This window comes from Pituophis catenifer, unplaced genomic scaffold (genome assembly GCF_029215685.1).
Source record: "Pituophis catenifer annectens isolate HBS135680 unplaced genomic scaffold, rPitCat1.0.hap2 SCAF_4, whole genome shotgun sequence".
In the NCBI taxonomy this organism is placed as follows: domain Eukaryota; kingdom Metazoa; phylum Chordata; class Lepidosauria; order Squamata; family Colubridae; genus Pituophis; species Pituophis catenifer.
Window position 1 is genome coordinate 95,664,992 of NW_027256884.1, and position 24,482 is coordinate 95,689,473.

Genomic DNA, 24,482 nt, shown 5'->3' on the forward strand with positions numbered 1-24,482 from the left:
TACACTGTGGTTGATGAGACTTACTGTACAGAGTAATGAATAGGTATCCCGTACAGTAGTTTGCACTCCTGGCAGCTTTAAGTCTTGTGGACTTCAACTCCCAGAATTCTCCAGCCAGCTATGCTCCCATAAGTCTTAAAGGCCAAGTTTCAAGATCTCTTGTCCTAAAGTTTCGCGTCCGCAGGTTGCTGCAACGTTGTTCGCATCGCTTTCTCCACAAGAGGGCGCCTGCGGTCCGTCTCTCTTTCTTGCCCTGCCCTATTCCGTAGCCTTTTCGCAGCCACGCCCTGGTCGCGCTGCGTTGCACGTGGGCGGCGAACGGAGGGTTGACTTTGTGCTGTTGACTCTCGGCGACGGCGCCCTTCGGGGAGCTGCTTCTCCTCGGCAGCGCCGATGGCCGAATCGGCTCTTTACGCAGGTCTTTGTAGGGCGGAGTTAACGCTGGAGTTTTTGCATGCAAACTCGTGAGTGAGACGAGAGGCGGCCACTTTTTGGGTGTCGCTTCCTTGATTAGGCTCTACCTTCAATGGGCAATAGGGGGGTGAAAAAGTCCGTTTTCTTGAATAATACCGATAACTGTTTGCAGGACGGCTCCCTTTTCAATTCTTAAACCCGAAGAGTAATGAAATTACCAAAGCGCGGATCAAACGGTTGACCAAGTGTTTGTCAAACTGGGAAATCCAGGGAGTTGAAGTCCACACATCTTAAAAATGTCCAAATATGGAAAACACTTAACTAGGCAAACAGAGGATGGGGAGTTGTTTTTCTGCCTTTCTGCAGAACGGGAATGAGACCTACTGGTTTCGATGGAATAAAAATCCCTGAGATTGTGGCATCCTATAGATGGGTACATTCATTTGCCAGCCCAGCACACAAACTTTTGTGGATGACATCTGTTAGGTCCCGTGATATTTCATGATAATAAATGTTTTTAAGAAGTTGCGTCTTAATACCGAACAGAGTTGCATATTTTATACATTAGATAGTTGTAGTCAATATACTACTAACTCGGATCAGCGGTAGTCCTCTTGCGGTTAGTGGTGGCAGTTCTCAGGTAAGTATGAACAGGTGTTTTTAATTTTAGGCAATAAGACATCCTAGGGAACCCAAGTCAATCTGTATTGCAGTCATTAATCAGATTTGTTAGAAACAAATCTAACAGTAAGCCTGAAAATGAAAGAAGTAAGATAAATCAAACAAGGGCTAAGAATAAACCAGAAACATTAACTAAAAGAAATGTTGAAGATCATAAGGTTCAATTAAAAAGGTATGCCTTTTTACCTGTCCCAAACTTAGTGTTTGAACTAAGCATGTTGTCCCTGTTCTTGTCTGCTAGTTAGGGGTGTATCTTACGATTTATGATGGTTGTATTTTATCATTATAATCATGATTTATCACTTGTTGCTTTTAGGTACACTGAGAGCTTATGCACAGGAGACAGCATCCAATCACACTTGGCCAATAAAGAATATTATTTTGCTATGACATATGGAAAATTAATTGCTACTACTTTCCCGCGTATGCACCAATATTTCTCAAAGCAGTATTTATCTCCCCCACCTTCCCCTTTCACTTTTTCATATTTCAAAAACTGCGGGGTTCTAGCGCACTCCAAATCTTTTTTTATATTGCCATTTTCTGTATGTGTAATTCATCCCTATGTTTCCTGGCTTCTTTTGTGTTAAAATTGCCTTAATGCTTCTTTCTAGCACAACACACGACTTCGTTTTTGGAGCAATAGCTGAATTGATTGACAATTCACGGTAAATATGTTGCTTTTAAGGTCCATGTTTTATAATAAGTTAAGCTTTTCATTCTGGTACCTGAGTGCCTATCCCAGTGGCCTTTTATCCTGTTTGTTCCTATTTTATCCCCCACCCACCCACCCAATTTAGACAATAATATTATGGTACTTAGACCAGCTTCATTCAGATTTTGCATCAACAGAATGGCTATGGCTGGAAACTTGAATAAAACCAATCTCTTCTATAACCTTCTCCAAGACTTTGCATTCAGATGGGTTAGGGTGTTTTTTTTATATCCAACATGATTTTGGTTGGTTGGAAGTTCTAGCAATTGACGTTCCACTATGCGTGTAGTGGGAATCTTGCTCTACTGCCATATTAGCTTCTTAACACCTGTAGGCTGAACCTTCTCCCTGAGTCAGAAGTTCAGGGACTGGATCCTTCCAACCCTGATAATGGAGCTTCTGGCCAAGGTGGTAGGGACTGACAAAAAAATCTAATTAGGTGTTTCTTTTGCTTCATTTAATTAAATGCTGTTATTTAAGAAATCAGCTTTAGTTTTCTACATCTCTTGGAGAATGACGGGGAAAGAATCAATGTCACCCATTGATTGGGCTGTTTTGGTGCTCTATTGAAGCTTAGCCTTTAGTTTAGTGAACCTTCTTAAGGCTTATTTACTACCCTTCTAACTGCAGTTTCTGGGTGATGTACAAACTAGTTAATAACTACTCTTGAACATGAAGCATAAAAACTAACCCAGAAAAGTGCACAGTATACAAGATAAGATAATCAGGCAGCCATGAGGATGATAGTAAACAAAACATCATTCTTGTTTTTCGATACCATTATAAGTTGTAGGAATGGGAGATCATGTCAAATCAACTGCAAATTCACTCCCCCAGTGCTTTTTTTTGGTGGGTTTTTTCACCATAGAACTGCTCACATTATTTTATTTTATTTATTTTATTTTTCAGATTTCTATACCGCCCTTCTCCTTTCGGACTCAGGGCGGTGAACAGCCAAGTAAAACACTTTATACACAAAAGTTAAAATAGATTTAAAATAATTAAATAATTTGGCCCATAATTTAAAACATTTCAATTTAAAACCAATTTCAATTTTTAAAAACCCATCATAAAATCAGGACAGCCCGGCTCACTGAAAGAAGTAGGTTTTAAGGGCCCGACGAAAAATCCGGAGGTCTGGGATCACTCGTATCTCTGGGGGTAGATTGTTCCAGAGGGTAGGTGCCACCACAGAGAAGGCTCTCCCCCTGGGGGTTGCCAGCCGACATTGTCTGGCCGACGGCACCCTGAGGAGGCCCTCTCTGTGGGAGCGAACTGGCCGGTGGGAGGCAATTGGTGGCAGAAGACGGTCCCGTAAATACCCCAGCCCTAAGCCATAGAGCGCTTTAAAGGTGATCACCAACACCAATTATGTGCCATGTGCACTGACATTTCTTTAAAAACTACCTTTTGAGTTTGGCAGAGCAACCCCCTTTCAGTCTATCTCAACATAGTTGAGATCTTATGATACAGTTGGGCAGGATAAATAGAAGAAGAGGAAGATAGTTCTCTTTTTGGTTTGCTTGCTCACAGTCTTAGCATAGTTTTTTTAAAAAAACAATCATTTAATTTCTTTCTCCAGATTGGGAAAATGGAGGGTTGAGAGGAAAAAAAGTATTTTGGCCTCTTTTTCTGAGGTTTGAACTGGAAATCCAGATGCAGAGGGGAGAATTCAGCCTACTGCGCAGTCCCAATACTGCAAATTCTTTTGGCTTTCCATATGTTTAATTCACTGGTTTGGTGGGCTTTATAACTTACACTTTATTGTAGCTTTTCAATTAAATTTTATTGTGTTTTTATTTTGCTATTCAGTGGCAATTTACATTAATATGAGTTGATATAATTTAAACTAAAATGTTCTGCATTTCCAGGAGATAAATTCTGAGTAAAAAGGTAATACTTATTATTACTCTGGTGTTTTTTTTTAATACTTTCAATATCTAAACAATATTTTCAGAGATGCTGGTGCCACAAGGCTTGACATTTATACTGGTGAGTTCTATATAAATACTCATTCAGATATTAAATATGTACTTTTCAATGACTTCTTTCCTTGATTGCATTGTTTTATTGAACATTGCATTAAATTTACTTATTAACTGTGATTTGGGAGATTTCTTTCTTCCTTTATTTAACAAGGCAAAGTTCTATCCTATACCTGGGTAGAAGTTACGACAATGTTCTTGTCTTTAACCTAAAGATCTAGTGGCATATATGTTTTTATATACGTATACATATACGTACAAATCAGTGGTGGGTTTCAAATTTTTTTACTACCGGTTCTGTGGCTGTGGCTTGGTGGCTGTGGCAGAGGAAGGATACTGTAAAATCTCCATTCCCACCCCACTCCAGGGGAAGGTTACTGCAAAATCCCCATTTCCTCCCAATCAGCTGGGACTCGGGAGGCAGAGAATAGACCTCTGGCAGGGCCAGTCAAAGATGGTATTTACTGGTTCTCCAAACTACTCAAAATTTCCACTACCAGTTCTCCAGAACTGATCAGAACCTGCTGAAACCCACCTCTGGTACACATACACACACGTGCGCGTGCACACACAGTGCATTCACTGAGTATAGATTAATGAGAAAAAAATGAATTTCAACTGTAGAATCAGGCTGCAGCATAACAAAATTGGCAAAAGTGAAGGGGGTCTGAATACTTTCTGAATGCACTGTATACACACACACATACAGCCAGAGAGAGATAGTTTGGCTTATAAATATATAATTGTTTATTAAACAGTAATACACATACAAATTTAAACATAATAAAACTAATCTGACACTTGTTGGTTTGTTTATCAACTGGAAGAAAGAGAAGGTAAAGATCTTACATATATGGGGATGAGGGAAAGAAAAAAATCATACTGAATTTGATAGCAAATGTTTTGTTTATTAATAAGCATGTTTAGGCTGGATATGATAGAGGAATGTGCAGCCTTTTATTCTCTGAGGGCTTCAGTTGCCTTTTGAATATTGGTTTAATTCCATAAAGTGAGCATTACCAGAAATAGCTCCATTTCATTTATTTATTTATTTATTTATTTATTTATTTATTTATTATATTTCTATACCGCTTTTCTCCCATAGGACTCAAGGCGGTGTACAGTCAAGAAAAATATAGATAACACAAACATAAAATTGCTAATTAAAATTATTATTATAACATAGTTTGGCCCAATTAAATAGAACCTAAAATTAGATAACATTTAACATTTAAATTGAGCTTCATTATAATTAAACTAACTAAACTTATTCGTTAGACTTATTCCTCATATGTTTTTCTCCTCTGCCAATTTATCATTCAATATCTACTTTTAGATGGTTTGGGGGCGGGGTTAAAGAGTGGTATAGCCTAGGCTTTGTAGGGAAGCATAGAGTTTGCTGCATCTTATTTGAGATTAAGTAGATATGCAATACTGGGCAGAACAAAGCTTAATTTATTTAAAAATTAAATAAGCCATTGCTGAAGAAATGGAAATAATTTTATTGCAACCTTATTCATTCATTTATTTTATTTTATTTTATTTTATTGAATTTCTATACCGCCCTTCTCCCGAAGGACTCGGCATAAAGTTTCAGCATAAAGTTATAAAAAATAGGGAAGGGATCAATAAGTTCCTTGGATCAATCAGTCAATAAGTTCCTTGGACTTCCCTTCCCTCTGATTCCCCCCTCCTATAGGTTTTTTTTTTTCTTTCATGTAAGCCCTGCCTCTTCTGAAGGGTGCAGAGAAGTGTGCAGGCAAGAGGAAGTATCACCTGCCTTTTCTGTGCTTGGTTGGCTTTCTGTAAAACAGGATTTCTCAACCTTGGTGACTATAAGATATGGATTTCAATTTCCAGAATTCCTCAGTCAGAATATGACGGCCTTAAAGTTGCCACAGTTGAAAAATCCTGCTATAGATACTATTGAGGAGGGAACTATGAACAAAACTTCTCTTTCCCATGCTTTCTCTTTCAGTGAATAATGATAACTTGCAAGGAGGATTTATCCTGTGCTTTCTAGATGATGGATGTGGCATGTCCCCTTGTAAGTACTATTTTCTTGAACATGAGTGTGGTGTCATGGTTTCAGAGTCATATTTGGTTTGTGGACCCATGGGGAATGGGAAAGAAAGATCCAACTTCTGCTCTCAATTCAGCCATAATTCTGATTGGACATGTTGGCCTAGACATGGTTTTTAACCATCGCCTTCCTCAATAACGTGAATAAAAAGAAGGTATGTTATCTTAAGTTGTGGAATGAAAGATAGAATTTGCACATAAAAAGTAGTTCTTTTCAACCTCCAAGTTTGACTAAAGACTCACAAACAGACTTGAACAAGAGAAAGCTCCCTCTGCAATCCCAGGTGGCATTCCCATGGTTCATTTCTGGATTTTGCTATGACACAACATAAAAGAAAAAATATTGTTACTTTTTATGTTCTAAATAAGTGCAACCTTGTTTAGACATTACAATCTTAGCACAAGTGTAAAAATAATCCTTTCTTTTTTTTTTTGAATAGAGCTGTGGATGGTCACAACTGCAGCTACATGATCCCATGTTTCTTAGAGATTTATCATCTGAAGGGAAGAAAATACTGAAATAGAAGGGACAGGGAGCAAATATTGAAAGCAGAATTGATTTGTAGCAATGTTGCTTTCAATCTAATGAAGGGTTCCAATCCCGCAGATGCCTTTGCTCTGACAATAAAAAGCACAAGTTTTATTATAAACAGAATTATTCAGCCACATTACACATCATCAGTAAATGTCTTAGAAAGCAACCTGCTCAGTTCCATAGAGGGGTTACAAGTAGTCCTCAATTTACGAACACAGTCGAGTCCAAAAGTTATGTAGTTAAGTGAGAAATTTGTTAAGTGAGTTTTGTCCCATTTCATGACTTCTTTGCCACATTTCTTAAGTGAATCACTGCAGTTGTTAAATTAGTAACAGGGTTGTTAAATGAATCTGGTTTCCCCATTGACTTTGCTTGTCAGGAGGTCGCAGAAGGAGATCATGTGACCCTGGGACACTGCAACCGCCATAAATGTGAGTCAGTTGTCAAGCATCCAAATGTAAATCACATGAACCATGGGGATGCTACAACAGTCATAAGTGTGAAAAATGGTCATAAGTCACATATTTAGTGCTGTTGTAACTTTGAATGGTCACTAAACAAGTGACCATTCAAAGTTGGGGACTACCTGTATTTATAGGAACTTTCTTCTGCTATTCATGGAATTTCAAATTTGAAACAAAAAATGGTGGGGGGGGGTCAGGAAAAGTCCAAAGGAAGCCTTCACATTTCTAAACATGCTCCTATTAATTCTCTTTTTTCCTGGATAAAGCTCATTTTTTAATTTTTAGTTTTGTCACAGATATTTTTCTAGTCCCCAGATCAGTCTGATAGCTCTTATGTCTTTCTATCTTTATAATACCTTTGCAAGGCATGGTGCACAAAATACTTAATAACAGTCATTCGGAATACCATTTTTCAGTTTCGTCTGGCTCTGTTATGTTTTGTGCAGGGTAAAACAGAAAACAGAATGTCTAGTGCATCTTAACTTATATCGATGCTAAATTGAACTCTGTTCCTGCAAAAGTGAGGGAGAGAAAGGCTTTATTGGCAGTGGTTGTAGGCAGTGGTGGGTTGCTCCCGATTCGCACCGGTTCAAAAGAACCGATAGTAAAAATTTGTAGTAGTTCAGAGAACCGGTAATAACATTAGCTGGCCACGTCCCCGAACTGGTCCCCAGCCTGGTTGCCGCTCACTTACCTCACCCACCTCATCAGAGACTTTTTTTTTTTAACTTTTTTTACTTTTAAAAGCATTTTTTCTACAACCTCTTAAAAAAAAAACCTCTGATGATCATGCGGCTCAGCTGGGATCGTCAGAGGCTTCTAAAAGAATTTTTTTCTGCAACCTCTTCGGCCGAAGAAGCTGTAGGAAAAAAAAAACGCCTTTAAAAACCCCTGGCAATCCCAGCTGAGTTGCCTGATTGTCAGAGGCTTCTAAAAGCATTTTTTTCTGCAACCTCCTAAGGTTGTAGAAAAAATGCTTTTAAAAGTTAAAAAAAAGTTGGCCATATTCACCCAGTCATATTACCACCACTAAGCCACACCCACAAAATAAGCCACTCCCACAGAACCGATAGTAAAAAAATTTAGAACCCACCCCTGGTTGTAGGAGGATGAACCAAACACTGGCCTTGTTCTGTCCCCATCCCACACATGCACCCCCACAGAGGAGTTAATAAGCCACACGACAAAGTCTTTGACGATAAAGCTGGCAGCAACCCAATGGCTAGCTGCCAATTCAGACTTTACTCATACAAAACAAAGATTAGACTGCAAGCATTCCGATAAAGCAGGCAAAGTTTCAGCAATACAAGGATTAGTCCAAATGCAGTCCGACAAGGCAGGCAGAAGTCCAGTAACGCAGAGATCATGGATTATTTCTAGTTTTTGCTCGTCACAAACTGAACCGGCCACCATACCCACATTTATACCCTGTGGGGTGTGGTCCAGTGACTCAGATAATCTCTGCCACGCCTTCCCCTCTGCTGCGCATGCTTCTCCCTGTGCCACTGTCGAGGATCCAGCCAGCACTTATCTCCTTCGTCGTTGTCCACCTGTGGCTGTGGGGATGTGCTTGGCTCTGGGCCTATCTCTTGGCCTTCAGTGTCCTCCGGAGGCATTGCCAGAGAGGAGGGTACTGGAGAGGGCGGCTTTGCCAACTCCTCTCCCTCACTCTCAGAGTCTGCATCTGTCGATAGCCCAGGCTCAGGCAATGGAGCCACAACAGGCCTGTGAGTGCCTACATTAAACTGTGAAATTTATTTGTTGACCATTCTCATGGTCATTCTCACTCATTTAAAAATGAAGTATATTTCAACTGCCAGCTATCCTTTCAGTCTGACAGAATTTCTTTATAATATCACTTGGATGGTATCTTATCCCAAGGGATGAAATGTGCATTCCGTTATATTCCATAGCATAGAGTACGAACAGAGTGAAAAGAGGCAGCAAAAGATATCCTGATGCCAGCAGTTATTTTTAGTATCAGGGCAACGGCTGGAGTTCCACAAACATTTTCTCATAAGGAGAGTTTGAGCCAAATCACAAGGAAGACGAGGAAACTAACTACACAGACAGACTAGATATACATTCAAATAGGCTATCAGAATATTACAAGTTTGATTGTGCTTTACCTTCTCTCCCTCTTATTCAACTGGGGGGGGGGGGCAGGGGGGGGCTAGCCTGCATGACTTCCTAACGTTATCTCCTTTCCCAGTGCTTAAGGCGTGTTTCTGCTCATTTTGTATTCTAATGGCTTTGAAATCTCTAGGACGGGGGTGAGGAACTGTGACCCTTTTATGACCTGTGGACTTCAACTTCCAGAATTCCTGAGCCAGTATGGCTAACTCAGGAATTCTGGGAGTTGAAGTCCACAAGTCATAAAGGGGCTATAGTTCTCCACCTCGGCTCTAGGGCAATCTACACTAAGGCTTTGAAACAGTCAATTGCAGGCAACCAGGTCCACATGTGTAAGGTTCAGGTTAACTACTTTATTGTATTCTACCTACAGGGTGTAGGAATAATACAGGTATAATACAGGAATCTATCCAGACTGCTTGGGAACTTCCTGGGAAGAAATAGATAAGGTCCCATGGAATTAGGGGCGGGGAGGAGAGAGTCAACCTTAGTCTCTTGAGGCTGCGCACTGACTCAAGGCTAATTTCCTGTTTCAGTCCTCTTCCTTGCCTGGTTGGCAGCTTCTCATCAGAAACTGGAATTGGTCTTTGCAACCCTTCAGCAGATTTGATCATGTCAGATGACCGTACCATGTTATCATCTGCCAACAGCATTGCACATAGTTGAGCTTATTATTATAGTTGATCACTTATGCAGCCAGATTTGGCATTTTTATCCATCTGTCAAGTTCTTCCCAAGTACTTATGATAGGCAGACGTTATTTGATGGTGTTAAAGGTATCGTCACACAGGATGTAAGCCATTCAAAGTAAAGCTGTCTTTTGCAATTGACCGGTGGTGATAATGCTGACAGTGTTCAAGGGGTGTGCCAATGTTTTGGAATTTATTGTTATTCTAATATTCTAATATAATACAAAATTATTTTCCATGTTGTTTCCCATGGCAAAAATACAGTACTTCAACGGTTTGCCATAGCTTGGATTTGTTCCCCTTCTTCACTATAAAGTCTACTGCTTTGGGATTTCTTGAAAATCTTGAATTCTGGTAATATCTAGATGTGGTCCTAAGCTTTTTTCAAGTTCAGATATACAGAGAAATAGAGACAAATCTACTATGTGAAGGGATACTGAATATAAGAAATCTAACTTTGTAAACCATTAGTTTTTGACATGTCAGTTCTTGGACCAGAATGAGTTGCTAAAGACAGTAGTGATGAAGGATCGAGATATTAAGTTCAGATTGGCATATATTGGGTTTGAATATCACATATTACAGCCACTGTGTAAGTAATTTTAGATAAGACATAATCTTTCAAATATGGACTATAACATATATAGAGATAATAATCTCTACTTTAGACAGTTACAATGATTAATGAAGTATATAATACGACCTTACAAAATTTTAAATGTTAGAATATGATTTTTTTAAAAAAATATGTACTATTAACACAACAGGAAATTTGAACAACATTTGAAACTATGTTATAAATTTATTTTAGATGAAGCTACAGATATTGTATATTTTGGAAGATCTTCTAAGAGAAAAGACCCTAAAATGATTGGACGTTATGGCAATGGACTGAAATCGTAAGACTTACTTCTTTCTACATTTTATTATATCATTTTTATTCTGGTTGTCTTGAAGTACAGGAAGAAATACATAAAATGCCAAAGTCTTGCAGGTTAAATGCTAGAAAAATAAAAGTTTGCACCAAATCTAACAGTAACTACTATCACTAATAATACCTTTATTCACAAACATATGCAAACTTGTGAAGCAATATATAAGCAATGCTCTTGTATTTGGAAAAATGTATTACTTAAAATAGGTAATAAATGTATTTATGGACATAAAAGAATGTTGCAGTCAGTGTTAAAGCAAAATAGATTTTATGTTATATTGCTGCAAAATAAGATGATAACCTTGACAATATCAACAAAGTAAAACATAATTTTCATTGTACCATTAATGCTTACCTGGGGAGAAAAAGTTTTAATAGATATACTTGTTTGTTTTTTTAAAAAAACAAAATCCAAGGCCAGTTTATCATAAGTACTGAGATAGAAGCTTGCCATGTGTGTGGATAGGATGGGCTTATATTTGTAACAAATGGCTACAATCTTAAATCACATAAAATAACCTTCACCCATATTCAGATTCTGCCGTATGTGGGTAGATAGGTGATGAGATGGAGACTGAATGGCTAATTAAGCAGTTGTTAGAAAATGGAGAAATGCATAGAAAAGAGTAGGATACAATTCAAAGCTAAAATTTGAAGGATAATTCTGATATTCCACCCTGGATTCTGATGCAGCAAAAAAAATAAAACAGAGAGAAAAGGGAATGTGAAAAAAAGACAGTAAAGGAAACTAAATATTAAATTATATTAAATTCTTAACTAAATATCAAATTAAATATTAGATTAAATTCTGGCAGTAGCATATAAGCATTTATGTTTTATATGAATCTCTAGTATTATCAGTTTTTTAAATCAGTAGAGTAAGGACAAGAAGAAAACTATTCAGATTCATTAGCTGTTCAGATTCAATAATTCATATTTTGAAAATGACTTTTTTCCCCTATATTTTTACTACAGAGGATCAATGCGTATAGGGAATGACTTGATATTATTTACCAAAAAAGAGAATACAATGACGTGTCTTCTTTTCTCTCAGACATTCTGTGAAACAGAAGGTCTCAGTGAGGTATGCTTATTCACAACTACATTTTGAAGTATTTATTTCCCATTTTTATGTCCTGGTTCAGACCAAGGTGGTTCAAATATTGTTATGTAATTAAAACATGACCGTGTATAGCAGTGGTTCTCAACCTGTGAGTTGCGACCCCTTTGGGGGTCGAACGACCCTTTCACAGGGGTTGCCTAAGACCATCGGAAAACACATATTTTCAGTGGTTTTTGGAATAATTTTATGGCTGGGGGTCACCACAACATGAGGAACTGTATTAAAGGTCGCGGCATTAGGAAGGTTGAGAACCACTGGTGTATAGATTGAAATAACACTAACACTGAAGTGCAAAGAAACCCAAAGAAACATTATATATTGCATTTATATTTTTACCATTTCTTCCTACTTACATAAAAATGCACAGTGTCTATTCATGTTGCCTTTGTGTTACTTTTCCAGGTCATTTTTATATAAATGAAAAATATTTTAAAATCCCAATGAATCCTCCACAACAAAATATATGAATTAACTTATATCCAAAAGAGAGTCTCTATAACATGCAACCACTGTGTATGTTTCATTCATGGGCTTTGATTGTTGCAAGTCAGCTGATTCTTTTTTTCCAATCCCACATAATACTTAAAATAAGCTTATAAAAATTATTTATTGCATATGGGGAAATTTGGAATGTGGGTAGCACTCTCATGAATATTTACAGAAATGACTACCTGATTAGGGAATTCCCCATTCATAAATTGGGTGTAATTGTGGGGGAAGCTTGACTTAAAACTTGCAATTACCAGGAGATAAAATAGATTAAGTTATGTCCACTGGCCCACTTGGGATAGAATCTAGGCATCACCCACACTTATTTATATGTTATAAGAATACTTATAGGTTTATATATGTCTTAGGTCAGGGGTCTGCAACCTTAAATACTCAAAGAGCCATTTGGACCCGTTTCCCACAGAAAAGAAAACACCGAGAACCACAAAACTCTTCCTGTGCCTGACTATTTCTTGAGCGGCCACAAAACTAGCATATGTAGTTGAATTAAACCTCCTGTTTTCTTCCGAAACTTTTCTTTACTAATGATTTATCCATGGTTGGCCTATTGAGGGTTGAAAAGCTCAATAAATAGTGTGCTAGGCAGGTGTTGCACATTGGCAGTTGTGACGCATATTTTGAGTGACAGGGAGCCGCAGCAGAGGAGTGAAAGAGCCACATGTGGCACCAGAGCCACAGGTTGCTGACCCCTGTCTTAGGTGTTAAAATATAAAGATGATGCTGGTATTTTACCCTCAACATCCAGTTGTATTTATAAGCATTGTTGTGTGTACTTTCACCTATCACAAAGAGAGCAGAGAATCTGGCAATAAGATTTTCCAGACACATTTATGCCCCAAATATGCTGTTTTGGTAACTCCAGTCTTAGCTGCAAAAATAGATATATCAGAATAATTTAAATATAGCAGAAGAATAATTCAAGAATCAGCCTCATCAGAGATCGTTGTATAAAACATGCTATTTGCATGCACCATTAGCCTTATATTGAAAATTTATAAAATATAAATACAGGCAGCACTGAACAGAAGTACAAATACTGTTCTATAAATCTGTATTCTATTCTTGTCATTTCCTATAATTGAGAAGTACTTTTGAATGAATAGATAGACATAGTAAAATACACTTCTAGATTCTGTTTCATTTTATTTTAGATATCTTTCTGCCCTGGCAAGTTTAAAATACAGACTTTATCACATGGAATCAGCAATTGAATCTTAATTAAGGGAATACTTTGCTTCAGTCATTTTTCTGCCTTCAACATTTTAATTAAAATCTACCATTAAAAATCTGATTTTCAGATTACTTGAAATGGGTAAGATTTTAGGAAAGGGACCTCACAGTGTCAGTTTTTCCTATCTTTAACCCTGCCTTTTACTCTCACCTCAACATGTGTAACTTTTTTAAAAAAATACCTCTGTGCTGGGGAAGACAATGTCATTATCCTAGAATATCTATGTCCCATATCCTATCCAGAAGGAACAGTTCCTTAATATAAGAAAATTTGTATGAAAGTTTTAGAACAAATTGCCGTAATGATTATAAATGATGGCTACTGTCATAAGTCTTTGCCCCTTCATTTCTCATTAAACAGATGACAATAGAAGAGTGGATAATTACTAAATATTTGCTTCTCTGAAGATGGCGTGTCTCTTATTTCTGCCTGGACACTCTGCTGTGACAGTGATTGATGGGATGTTTTGAACATACATCTGATTCTAGGGCAGAAAATCATGTTCCCATTTAGAAATAATGTTTTGCCTGTGGACCTAATTTTAACCCATTGAAGAAATGTGAGAAAGAGAAGGCTGAGCACACAAATATAGGTCATGCTCTTAGTATTGAAAGTAGCCATCTATGGCCCAGGTTGCAAACAGTTCCCAAAGCATATTTTTCATGCCCCTCTTGCTACTACTGTGTTTGGACAGTATAATTATTGCACATGGAACACATGGTTGATCAACATTTTGTGGCATTACAGACAAAAACTGTACAGTAAGCCCCAAAAGATTTGAAACAACTCTCAAGAGAAAAAAGGGGAAATATCTATAGTATCCACATGTGTGCTTGGTTATTTGAAGGGAAGCTCTCTTTATTCCAGAGGTTAATGGTCTCAGTTAATGTTCATAACTGGGCCTAAACTTTTGATTACAGATTGTTGCAGTTATTACCATTTGGTCATTTCGACTTGGGTCACCACATGACCTGGCTTAATTTTTACAATTGTTTTGTGGATGGCTGTAAACCAAGTCACCATGGTTGTTAAGTGAACTGTGTGATCATTAAGCAAACCATGTGGTCATTAAGCAAATTCACCATATCCAGTAGGTGCTTTTTTTTTGCCATTTTCTGCCAGAAAACATCCCGAAAGTCACAAATAGGGATCACTTGACTGTGGGACAATGCAGTTGGTTATAAATATAAGCCAGTTGCCAAACAACCAGAATGCAATCTCATGACTGGGGAAGAGGGAGTGGGTGGGTGGCAGTCTAACTTTGAGAACAGGTCATGAGTAATTTCTTTTGAGTCCTTCATAACTTTGAAGGAAAACCTATAGTAACATTTTAACATGTTGAAATCTTAACTCTTTTCTAGAAAAATAGATAAACCACATATTTATTTAAAAAAGTATTGACTCCAGTAGACCTAAAAGGGAATCTTAAAAGTCATCTCATCTTAAGAGTTTAAGAAATGTTTTTTGTTAACTGATTCATTAGAACTCAAACCTCCTGTTTCTATTTCTAAATTTTTGTTAACTTTACCATTGTTAATGTTTTCCTACTTATTTACTTATTTATTTGTTTGACTGGTATGCCATCCATCTCATCTACAGGTGATTAATATACTGAATAGTTTTAGCCTCTAAATATAGTCATATAAATTTGCTAAACTGTTTAATTGGATAATTAAAAGTTAATTAAAAATGAAGTTCCAAGGTTACCCACACAGCAGTTCTTCTCTGAGAAAATAATGTTTTAATTGAACAAAAACTCTTTAAGGCATTTACGACAAGTTAAAGACTTTTTTAAAGTCAGAGAAATCATAAATGTGTCGTTACTAATAATAAGATCTCCAGATTTTTCTGGGGAAATACTTATACTTCCTATTATGGAACAATTATATGACCAATAGCCACAGAATTTTAATTGCTAAATAGAACCAAATATGAGGGGTATTTGATACTCTCTGAGCTTAGTTATTTTCTTGTAGATGTTTCATTACCCAAACTAGATAAGATCATTAGTGCTAAACCGAGAGCTGGGGTTTTCTTTCAGTTTATATTCTGTGGCTTGCCCTATTGGTGATTGTAGAAGTGGTCTTGGAGGTTGTTTGGTTTGGCTGTTTAATATTAGTTTGTTTGTCTTACATCCCAGTGTACACCACATAATACAGAAACCAGATTAAGAGAATCTCAGGGACCTCACCAAGAAAGGCCAAATTACCAAACAGGAACAGTGGCAGATGAGAAGTGGTGGACCCATCCTCCCACACTTCTATGGATGACTCAAAATATATAAGCCTAATATACCTTTCCACCCAATTGTATCATTGCTGGGGACCCCTATCTAAAGAATTAACAAAAAAGCTGGGCACTTCACAAGGGGAAACAGACAGTCCATTAACTTCCCATTACAGTGCCTTCAAACAGTCAGAGACGTGACTATAGATGAGGACGAAATCATGGTCTCATTTGATGTTACAGCCCTTTTCACTTCAGTAGATCCAGAATTAGTCAAGAATCTATGATCACATTATTCCACAGCACACTTGACTGAACCATATATTCAAAGATTGAAACACCCAGGATTGTAGATTGTAGATATCATGAATTTCTGCCTAACCACATACTTCCAATTCGATGGAAGACCTATGGGACCATTGCTTTCAGTACGTATAGCAGAGATCATTATGCAAAGTCTGGAAGCCATAGCACTTCCACAAATACAACCAAAATACAGATCAGATATGTAGATGACACCATCACCATAATAAAAGAAGACTGTTTAGAGAATACCCTAAAACCCATCAACAACATTGAAAGGAATTCAGTTTATTAGAGAAATAAAACTCACTATCTTCCTAGACATCCTGATTAGCAGATGATGGCAAACTAGAAATACAAATGTAACAAAAACTACCCACACCAAACCGAGTGTTCCACTATCAAAACAATAACCCAACCTCCCACAAGAGAAGCTGTGTAAAAACTATTTGCATGACCACAACTCACTGCAGCAATCCTGAACAACAGAAAAAGGAAACAGCATCTATACAATATCATCCAACAAAATGGATATCCACACAACTTTTTCAAAAAGTGTCTGATTGCTCAATTTCTAAAAGCCTGGTACTCTGACAATAAACAATATCTACATACTATGCAAAAAACAAGCCAAAAAGGGAACAAAAAGACCAAAGAAAACGATCCCCACCCAGCATCCAGATGAGCATAGATCAATTCCAAAATTAACATCAGACCAACTTTCAAGAAGTAAACAATGCCCCAAACAACCCAATGCCCAACCAAAGAACCTCCAAGACCATTCCCACCACCATTAACAGGGCAAGCCACTAGAACAAGGGTGTCAAACTTGATTTAATTGAGGGCCACATCAGGGTTGTGTTTGATCTTGGGCCGAGAGGGCATATGGTCAGGGGGCGTGGCCAGCTCGATGTCACTCATTGAGGCTCCATTTTTTACCATCATGGCCTCCTGCAGCCCTCTGCTGGCAAAACGGAGTGCATCCCTGGGACTCCGTTTTTGCTGGCAGAGGGCTGCAGGAGGCCATTGCAGCCAAAAACGGAACCTGGGCAGGCCTTGCACAGCCTCCCTGAGCTCCGTTTTCACTGGCAGATGCACTGCGGGCCAGTCCTTCACTGCTTACAGGGCGACCCTGCGGGCCAGATCTAAGCACCCTGCGGGCCAGAGCCAGCCCCCAGGCCTTGAGTTTGCCACTCCTGCACTAGAATATAAAGTGAGCAAACTCCACTCCTTACTAACACTGATGATGTTACCTAGTTTGGATAATGAAATGTCTGCAAGAAAACAACCAAAATCAGAGCACCAAGGACCCCTTATTTCAAACCTGAACTGCAAATATTCTCCTTTATTAGAATCAACTATTTTCCAAGGTTTCAGTGTTTTCAAGTAATAACTCTCTATTTTTGCCCATAGTTTTGGCTATTCTGATTTTCATATCCCTCCTCCAAATCCTAGCAATTAACATGGAAATTCAAATCGTGTAGTTGAAAAACTGAAAAATTAAAGCACCCTTGTTGATATAGTAGTTTTAACTTGGAGAAAATCTGCAAGTTCTATAACTATCATTAGCTTGTAAATCTATCTAAGATATATAATTAGAATTAATATGGTTATCCTTTATTAATCATGATATAGTATTAAAAAAAACTTACTATATTTAGTATCTTTGAACAGGGTCAATTACAGGTAGTTCTCGACTTATCACCACAATTGAACCCAAAATTTCTGTTGTTAAGTGAGAATTTGTTAAGTGAGTTTTGCCTCTTTTTACGACATTTCTTGCCACAGTTGTTAAATTAGTAATCTGGTTGTTAAGTGAATCTGGCTTCCCCATTCACTTTGCTTGTCATAAGGTTGCAAAAGGTGATCACATGACCCCGGGACACTGCAATGGTCATAAGTATGAAACAATTGCCAAGCATCTGATACTGGGGATGCTGCAAAGGTTATAACTGTGAAAAACGGTCATAAATCAATTTTTTCAGTGCCGTTGTAATTTGAACAGCAATGAAATGAACTGTTGTAAGTCTAGGACAACCTGTACTCTAATGTTCTTGGTTATAGGTCATTGTTCCAATCCTTTCATGGTCAAGTGACACAAGGACTCCAGTAATAGATGATCCTGAGAAATTTCCTACACAATTGTCCATAATTTGCAAATATTCTCCTTTTAATAATGAGGATGAATTGATGAAACAGTTTAATGCCATTTATGGAAAAACAGGTGAGTTTACCGTTTAAATATTAAATCCACATATGCCAATATTGCTCTGTGATCATTGCCTTAAGCAGTAGCATGAATACTGTGAACTGGACCAAGGCACGCAGCAGAAGAATTAATATGGGTCAATTGAGATTGTAGCAATTAGCAAAACAAAACAAAAAAACCCCCAATAAACTAAAGATAGAGGCACTATTGTTTCAACACTGAAACAGACAATGGCTGCAATTAGTAGATAGAAATTTTTCCAGCTATTAGCAAGTGCAATAAAGAATTTTAAGTTGATCCTTAAGCATCTTCAGAACTTCACAGATACCTCTCTGGAACTCTTACCTGTAAGTTATTCTTGCACCTCCTTAGAATGGAATATAGACTTTAAAATTGGAGAGAAGGCATTCTGCATATCCTGAGTCCATCAGTATCTTGAGAAATTGGAAACATTAGTCAGTCTGTATGTTCTTTACAGCAAACCAATTTTCAGTTGCTGTGTGCGTGTATGAAGGCCCTCATTTGTTGTTGACTAACATACCAATATAAAGAAAACTTCCAGCCTAGAGAATAATTAAAGGAAAACTAAAAATGGTCTTGCAGATTATGTAGATTTAATAATTGACTTGGAAGGCCATGTTTCGATTACCCATTTAAAGCAAATTCTAAATAAAATTACTTTTAAATAGAAATTAATGTGCCTTTCTACTACAACTAAAACAGAAAATGTATTTTCTGAATAATGTATTTTATATTTAAAAGACCCTTGTGATGACTTCTTTTTTGTGTTTTCCTTATAAATGTGCACAAAGTGGTTTACTTCATAAATTTATATACATGCTTTTCAGTGAATAGTGTAAGATCTAGCTGAACAAATTTTATGAGAAAGATGTATAAATCCCCATTTTATAATGATAGCAGGAGGACTGTATAAAAATGATGCTGATACTGGTTTTACTGTCAGAAGCCACTTTGGACTCCAAGCATCCTGTTTCACATATTACCGGAGTAACAGAATTCTGTTTTTCTGGTGATAACAAAATTAGTGTCTTCTGTTGTATATTCTTAAAAATTGAGTTGCATCCAAAGAGAGGCACCTTAACATAGAGTACTCAAGTATCCATACATAGATAGTTTGGAAAAAAAGATAAGCTATTATAGTTATCCCTTATAGTGAATCTTCACTGACATTGCAAGATATTTTTTCGGGGGGAAAACCAATACAACCTGTTATTTACATATTCATACCTAGGAACTCTGCTTGTGATATACAATCTGAAACTTGCATTGAATGGGGAGCCAGAACTTGATATTCTAACAGATGAGAAGGATATATTGACTGATAGGATCTCAGAGAAGTAAGTTATTATGAAAAAGAAAGTATGACTTTTTTTTTTTTTAATTTTTGATTTATATGCCGCCCTTCTCCGGAAACTCAGGGCGGTTTACAATGCGCTAAGCAAAAGCCTTCATTCTTTTGTATATTTATACAAAGTCAGCTTACTGCCCTCACAACTGGGTCCTCAATTTACCTACCTTAGAAAGGATGGAAGGCTGAGTCAACCTTGAGCCTTGGCGAGATTCGAACCTGCAGTAATTGCAGGCAGCTGGTCTTAATAACCAGCTTAAAAACAGGGTGCCTTAGACCACTGTACTAAGGCTCTTAATATTGTGCAAGCTAAATTTTTTTACAAGCAAGCAAATGTGTTCTGAAATCTGATATCTACAGATCACATATGTATTACGTATCTATTTGAAAGTTAGATTCCTAAATTCATTCTTTCTATAGAAATTTCTGCTCATCATAGTACTAGACATTTTTTGAAAATATATTCACTAAACACTTTTTATTATCTTGGAAAAATAAACATAATCTCAAATTATTGGCAGTGTTGCATCTTGCTGTTTAGCCAAGCATATGAAGAATATTTTTGTTCTTAATTGCCTCCAGTATGTTCTTTCCAAAATCCAAAAAATGTTTTATATGCCTTTCTTGGGAAGGAATTGCACAGTTTTTCTGACTGCTTTGTATGTTTTCTTTTACATTGATAATACACTAAATTGTCTCTATCCAGTACAATTCTCTAATTGAAACTTATTTGACCTTAAATGTTTTCTACATTTCTACACCAGCTATCCAGAAGAAAAATCACTGAGAGCTTATACAGCTATATTGTATCTCAACCCACGAATGAGGATATTCATTCAAGCTGAGAAAGTCCAAACAAAGCATTTGCTTTTCTGTTTTTACAGGCCCAGGTGAGTCAGCTTTGCTTACAGTTATAAAAGCACACACTTAAATGTTCAAAGCAATGTGCTTGAAAGCATTAGATCATCACATTACAAAAAAGATGTTGAGACTCTTGAAAAAATGCAAAGAGAAGAGAAACTAAGATGATTAAAGGCCTGGAGACAAAAATGTATGAAGAATGGCTGTAGGAATTGGGTTGGCCAGTGTAGAAAAAAGAAGGACTCGGGGTAACATGATAGCAGTATTCCAGTATTTGAGGGACTGCCACAAAGAAAAAGAGGTCAGTTTGTTTTCCAAAGCATCAGAAGACAAGACAAGAAACAATGGATGGAAACTAATCAAGGAGAGAAGCAACCTGGAATTAAGGAACAACTTCCTAACAGTGAGGACAATTAACCAATGGAACCGCTTGTAGGTGCTCTATCACTGGAGGTTTTTAAGAAGAGACTGTACAACCATCTATCTGAAATGGTATAGGGTCCTCCAAGGTTCCTTCCAGTCTGTTCTGATTGATTGATTGATTGATTGATTGATTAACTTCTTTGGCCCCAGTGACGAACTGATTTTGATTTAGAATGATTCATAATCTAAGACAAACTAAAATCATTCTAACAGTAAATCAGCTGTGACCTAGAATTTGGAACACTTTAAATCAGATAATCCCTTTAGCAACAGAGATAGGCTTTAACACTTTAAATCAGATAATCACTTTAGCAACAGGGATAGGTTTTATTTGGTTTACTCTTATTCCTTTGAATTCTATTTTACTGAATGTGGTTTAGAAATGTTTCTGAAAGAATACTGCTAAATAATGCAAATTTCATATTTTGTTTTATTTTCTAATGAACCTCTAATATTATAATACTGTCACTTTCTTAGGTAGACCAGATAGGAAACATGAACAGATTAACTAATTTTATCTTACTTAAGGCTACATTAACAGAATCTTGAAAGTCTCAAAGTACATATCTCTGGCTCTTTACAAATCTGAGAAGTTATGGTGTCTCCTTTCTTAATCTTTTTGTCTAACGATTAAGTAGCTATGACTCTTAGCTATCTATTCCCTAGGCAGCATTTCTTCACTTTCTCTCTCAAGGTCTTTCTCATTTAACTCAGTGGTGGGCTGCTACCGGTTCGGGCAAATCGGTAGTTGCGACCTGCAGGTGGGTCACCTGCCACGGTACTATGCTGTCCTATTTAGCCACGTTTTTTAAGCCATGCGCATGTGTGCAAGGCACATGTGTGAGCAAAGGGCACGCACTCACATTTCTGGTGCTGGGCAAACCAGTTTTTAATTCATGTGCCGCCCACCTCTGATTTAACCATCACAAATACAGCATGGATTTTAGTAATTAATATCCTGGAACTGGTTATGGTGAGTGAGGCTAAAACCTGGTCCATTTCTGATTAATCTTGAGGCTGAAAACTATAAAGTGAAAGAAGTATGTGCCATATAATATAATCAGCACCTTGAATGATATCACTAAGCATACTGGGACACAAGGCAGCCTGGGTATCAGCAGTGTAATCTGGGAAAATCTTGGTGATTCCAGAACTGCATCTGTTGACCAGTTGAAACTTCACCTATATCAGATTACATGAGAATTTCCATATAATATTTTTGACAATAATACTGGTTTGCCATTGCTTGGCTTCCAAATTCAGACACAATTGGCCAATAGCACTGTAAAAGCACTTTTGTATTATGTCTTGATAAGTAATAGTATAAATTTCTTTATTAGCTGTCAGTCTGGTCTTGTGTTTAACATTTCCTAAGATAGATGATACAGGTAGTGATAATCACTAAAATTATAATATTTTCCATATCTTCTGGAGATTAATGTCTCAGAGCGATCATATATCCAGTACTACAAAAAGCTTGTGTGTGATCTGACTCAATGAAACATAATTATACACATGTTTTTAAGATCATGATTTATTGATATTATGAATTTCAAGGATAGAGGATAAACTATCCACTGATCTCTCAGATCTGCCTGTTTGAAAAATAATCATTTAATCTTATGTGAGAACAACAAATTAAATATTTTAACTAATTCCATGGTAGCTGGCCAGGCTGACTTCTATGTTTTGCAGATATAATCATTTTAGAGAGAGAGAAAACTGAAACCCACTTCACAATATTCGTTGGTTTCAAATCCTGCTTCAGTTATGGACTATGAGGCTGGCTTTTGAAGGCCTCTAGAAATTCCTCAGAAATTTGGCATACTGTAGGAAACTTGTCTTCATTCTTCTCTAAACAATTATGTAATGTAAATGGTACATCTGTGGACAATTCTACAGATATCTTCATTTATGCATAAAGGGAATTTTATGTTATCATGTATTTGGAGCCCTGATACCGCAGTGGTTAGAGTGCAGTATTTCAGGCAAACTCTGCCCATAGCCTGGTTTTCGATCCTGATGGGCCTCAGATTGACTGAGTCTTCCATCCTTCCAAGTCGATAAAATGAGGACCCAGATTGTTGGAAGCAATAAAATGACATTGTAAACCGTCAAGAGACTGCTGTAAACCACTATGGGGCAGTATATAAGTCAAAGCGCTATTGCTATTGTGCATATATCCCATGCAATAAGTAAAATGTATAGAAATATTGGGAAAAGGAATAAACAAGACATGGTTCTCCAAATGCATAGGAAGCCATAAATACCTTCACCTGTATAATGCAAACAATCAAGGCTTAATTTACAGCATTGTTGTAAATAAGATACATGCTTTTTTGTGTGTGTGCTTTTGACTCCTGGCAATTGTCTGGTCCCTACAGGATTTTGGAAGTAGTTGTCATTCCTGCCTCCTAGGTCTGAAAGGGATTGGCTCAAAGTTATCCAGCTTGCTCTGTGCCTAAAGTTAGGACGAGCATTCACAGTCCTGGTTTCTACCCAGTGCCTTAACCATTACACCAGACCGGCCCTTGTATGCATACTAATTCTGTGAAATTCATGTTTTATGTTTTAATAGGATGTATCCATATATATCATCTTCATTCAAACAAATTGCCACTCGTGAATTACAGAAGGCACAAATGGAACTGAAGGCTGGTATGCAGTATCCAAGATAGATAGATAGATAGATAGATAGATAGATAGATAGATAGATAGATAGATAGATAGATAGATAGATAGATATTTTGAATGTTTAAGTTGGTTTTTTTTTTACAGCATTATTTTTTCCATAACAATAAAGAAAAATAGTTGATAGACATTTCCCATTGTGAGGAGAACCTTTGCAACTACTGGGATAAGCTTTTAGGCTTTTAAAAACTTAGGAACTTCTTTAATCCCTTAGTTGTTTGAAACTTGCCTATTTTTTTTTTTTTTACCCTCAGGGAAAAAATAGTATGGGCTAAAGAGAAATCACTGCATCTTTTGGGAAATCAGTAGCTAATATGTCTGCAATAATAGAATACAAAAATGTTATTTTTAAAATATAAGAGAGAATTGCAAGTGAAAAGTAAATGTCACAAAATATGCAAAATGGAAAAGTTTCATTTGTTTTACTTTGTTTTACTTTGGCTTCTCACCTCTATAAAACTAACTTTGAATTGAATCCAGGCATGTTCAGAGATAAATTCCAATGCGGGAAGATCTTTTGTGATACCCCTGTTCATTAAATTATCATAAATCAGGGCCAACTAGAGTTAATTTCAATAGTTTTGCTTTGTATGTCACATAGATTGAAGAAGCATTTCTCTCAAATAGTTTAACAAATTCTTTTGCTTATGCTTGTAGCTGAAAATGCTGTGGCAGATGTAAAAGGCAGACTAAAACAACTTTCCTTGTCTGAAGATAGTGAGGTATTGAACCAGGAATAACATTTATATTATATTTATCTGAAGTTTTCTTTTTAGAGATCATTATCCATTTTGGTATCCCCAGTATAAGGCTCACTGAAATGAATTGGAGTAATAAATATGGAATTGGAGAAGTGAGACGAACACTTCTCAGTATTACATTGGCTTGTAGATAGCTATATTCC

The 24,482-nt window shown here is 37.0% G+C and overlaps 1 protein-coding gene across 1 annotated transcript in view; it reads left to right on the forward strand.

Annotated features, from left to right (window-relative positions):
• The first annotated feature begins 393 nt into the window (after nt 1-393).
• MORC1 (MORC family CW-type zinc finger 1) overlaps nt 394-24,482 on the forward strand; it is a 63,107-nt gene continuing 39,018 nt past the window's right edge. Inside the window, exons 1-11 of the mRNA XM_070943644.1 lie at nt 394-464; nt 1,710-1,763; nt 3,768-3,802; nt 5,774-5,842; nt 10,510-10,597; nt 11,608-11,716; nt 18,090-18,249; nt 19,487-19,592; nt 20,368-20,493; nt 23,466-23,545; nt 24,236-24,300. Of these exons, the coding sequence (XP_070799745.1) occupies nt 394-464; nt 1,710-1,763; nt 3,768-3,802; nt 5,774-5,842; nt 10,510-10,597; nt 11,608-11,716; nt 18,090-18,249; nt 19,487-19,592; nt 20,368-20,493; nt 23,466-23,545; nt 24,236-24,300 (963 nt within the window). The remainder of the gene's footprint in view (nt 465-1,709; nt 1,764-3,767; nt 3,803-5,773; nt 5,843-10,509; nt 10,598-11,607; nt 11,717-18,089; nt 18,250-19,486; nt 19,593-20,367; nt 20,494-23,465; nt 23,546-24,235; nt 24,301-24,482) is intronic.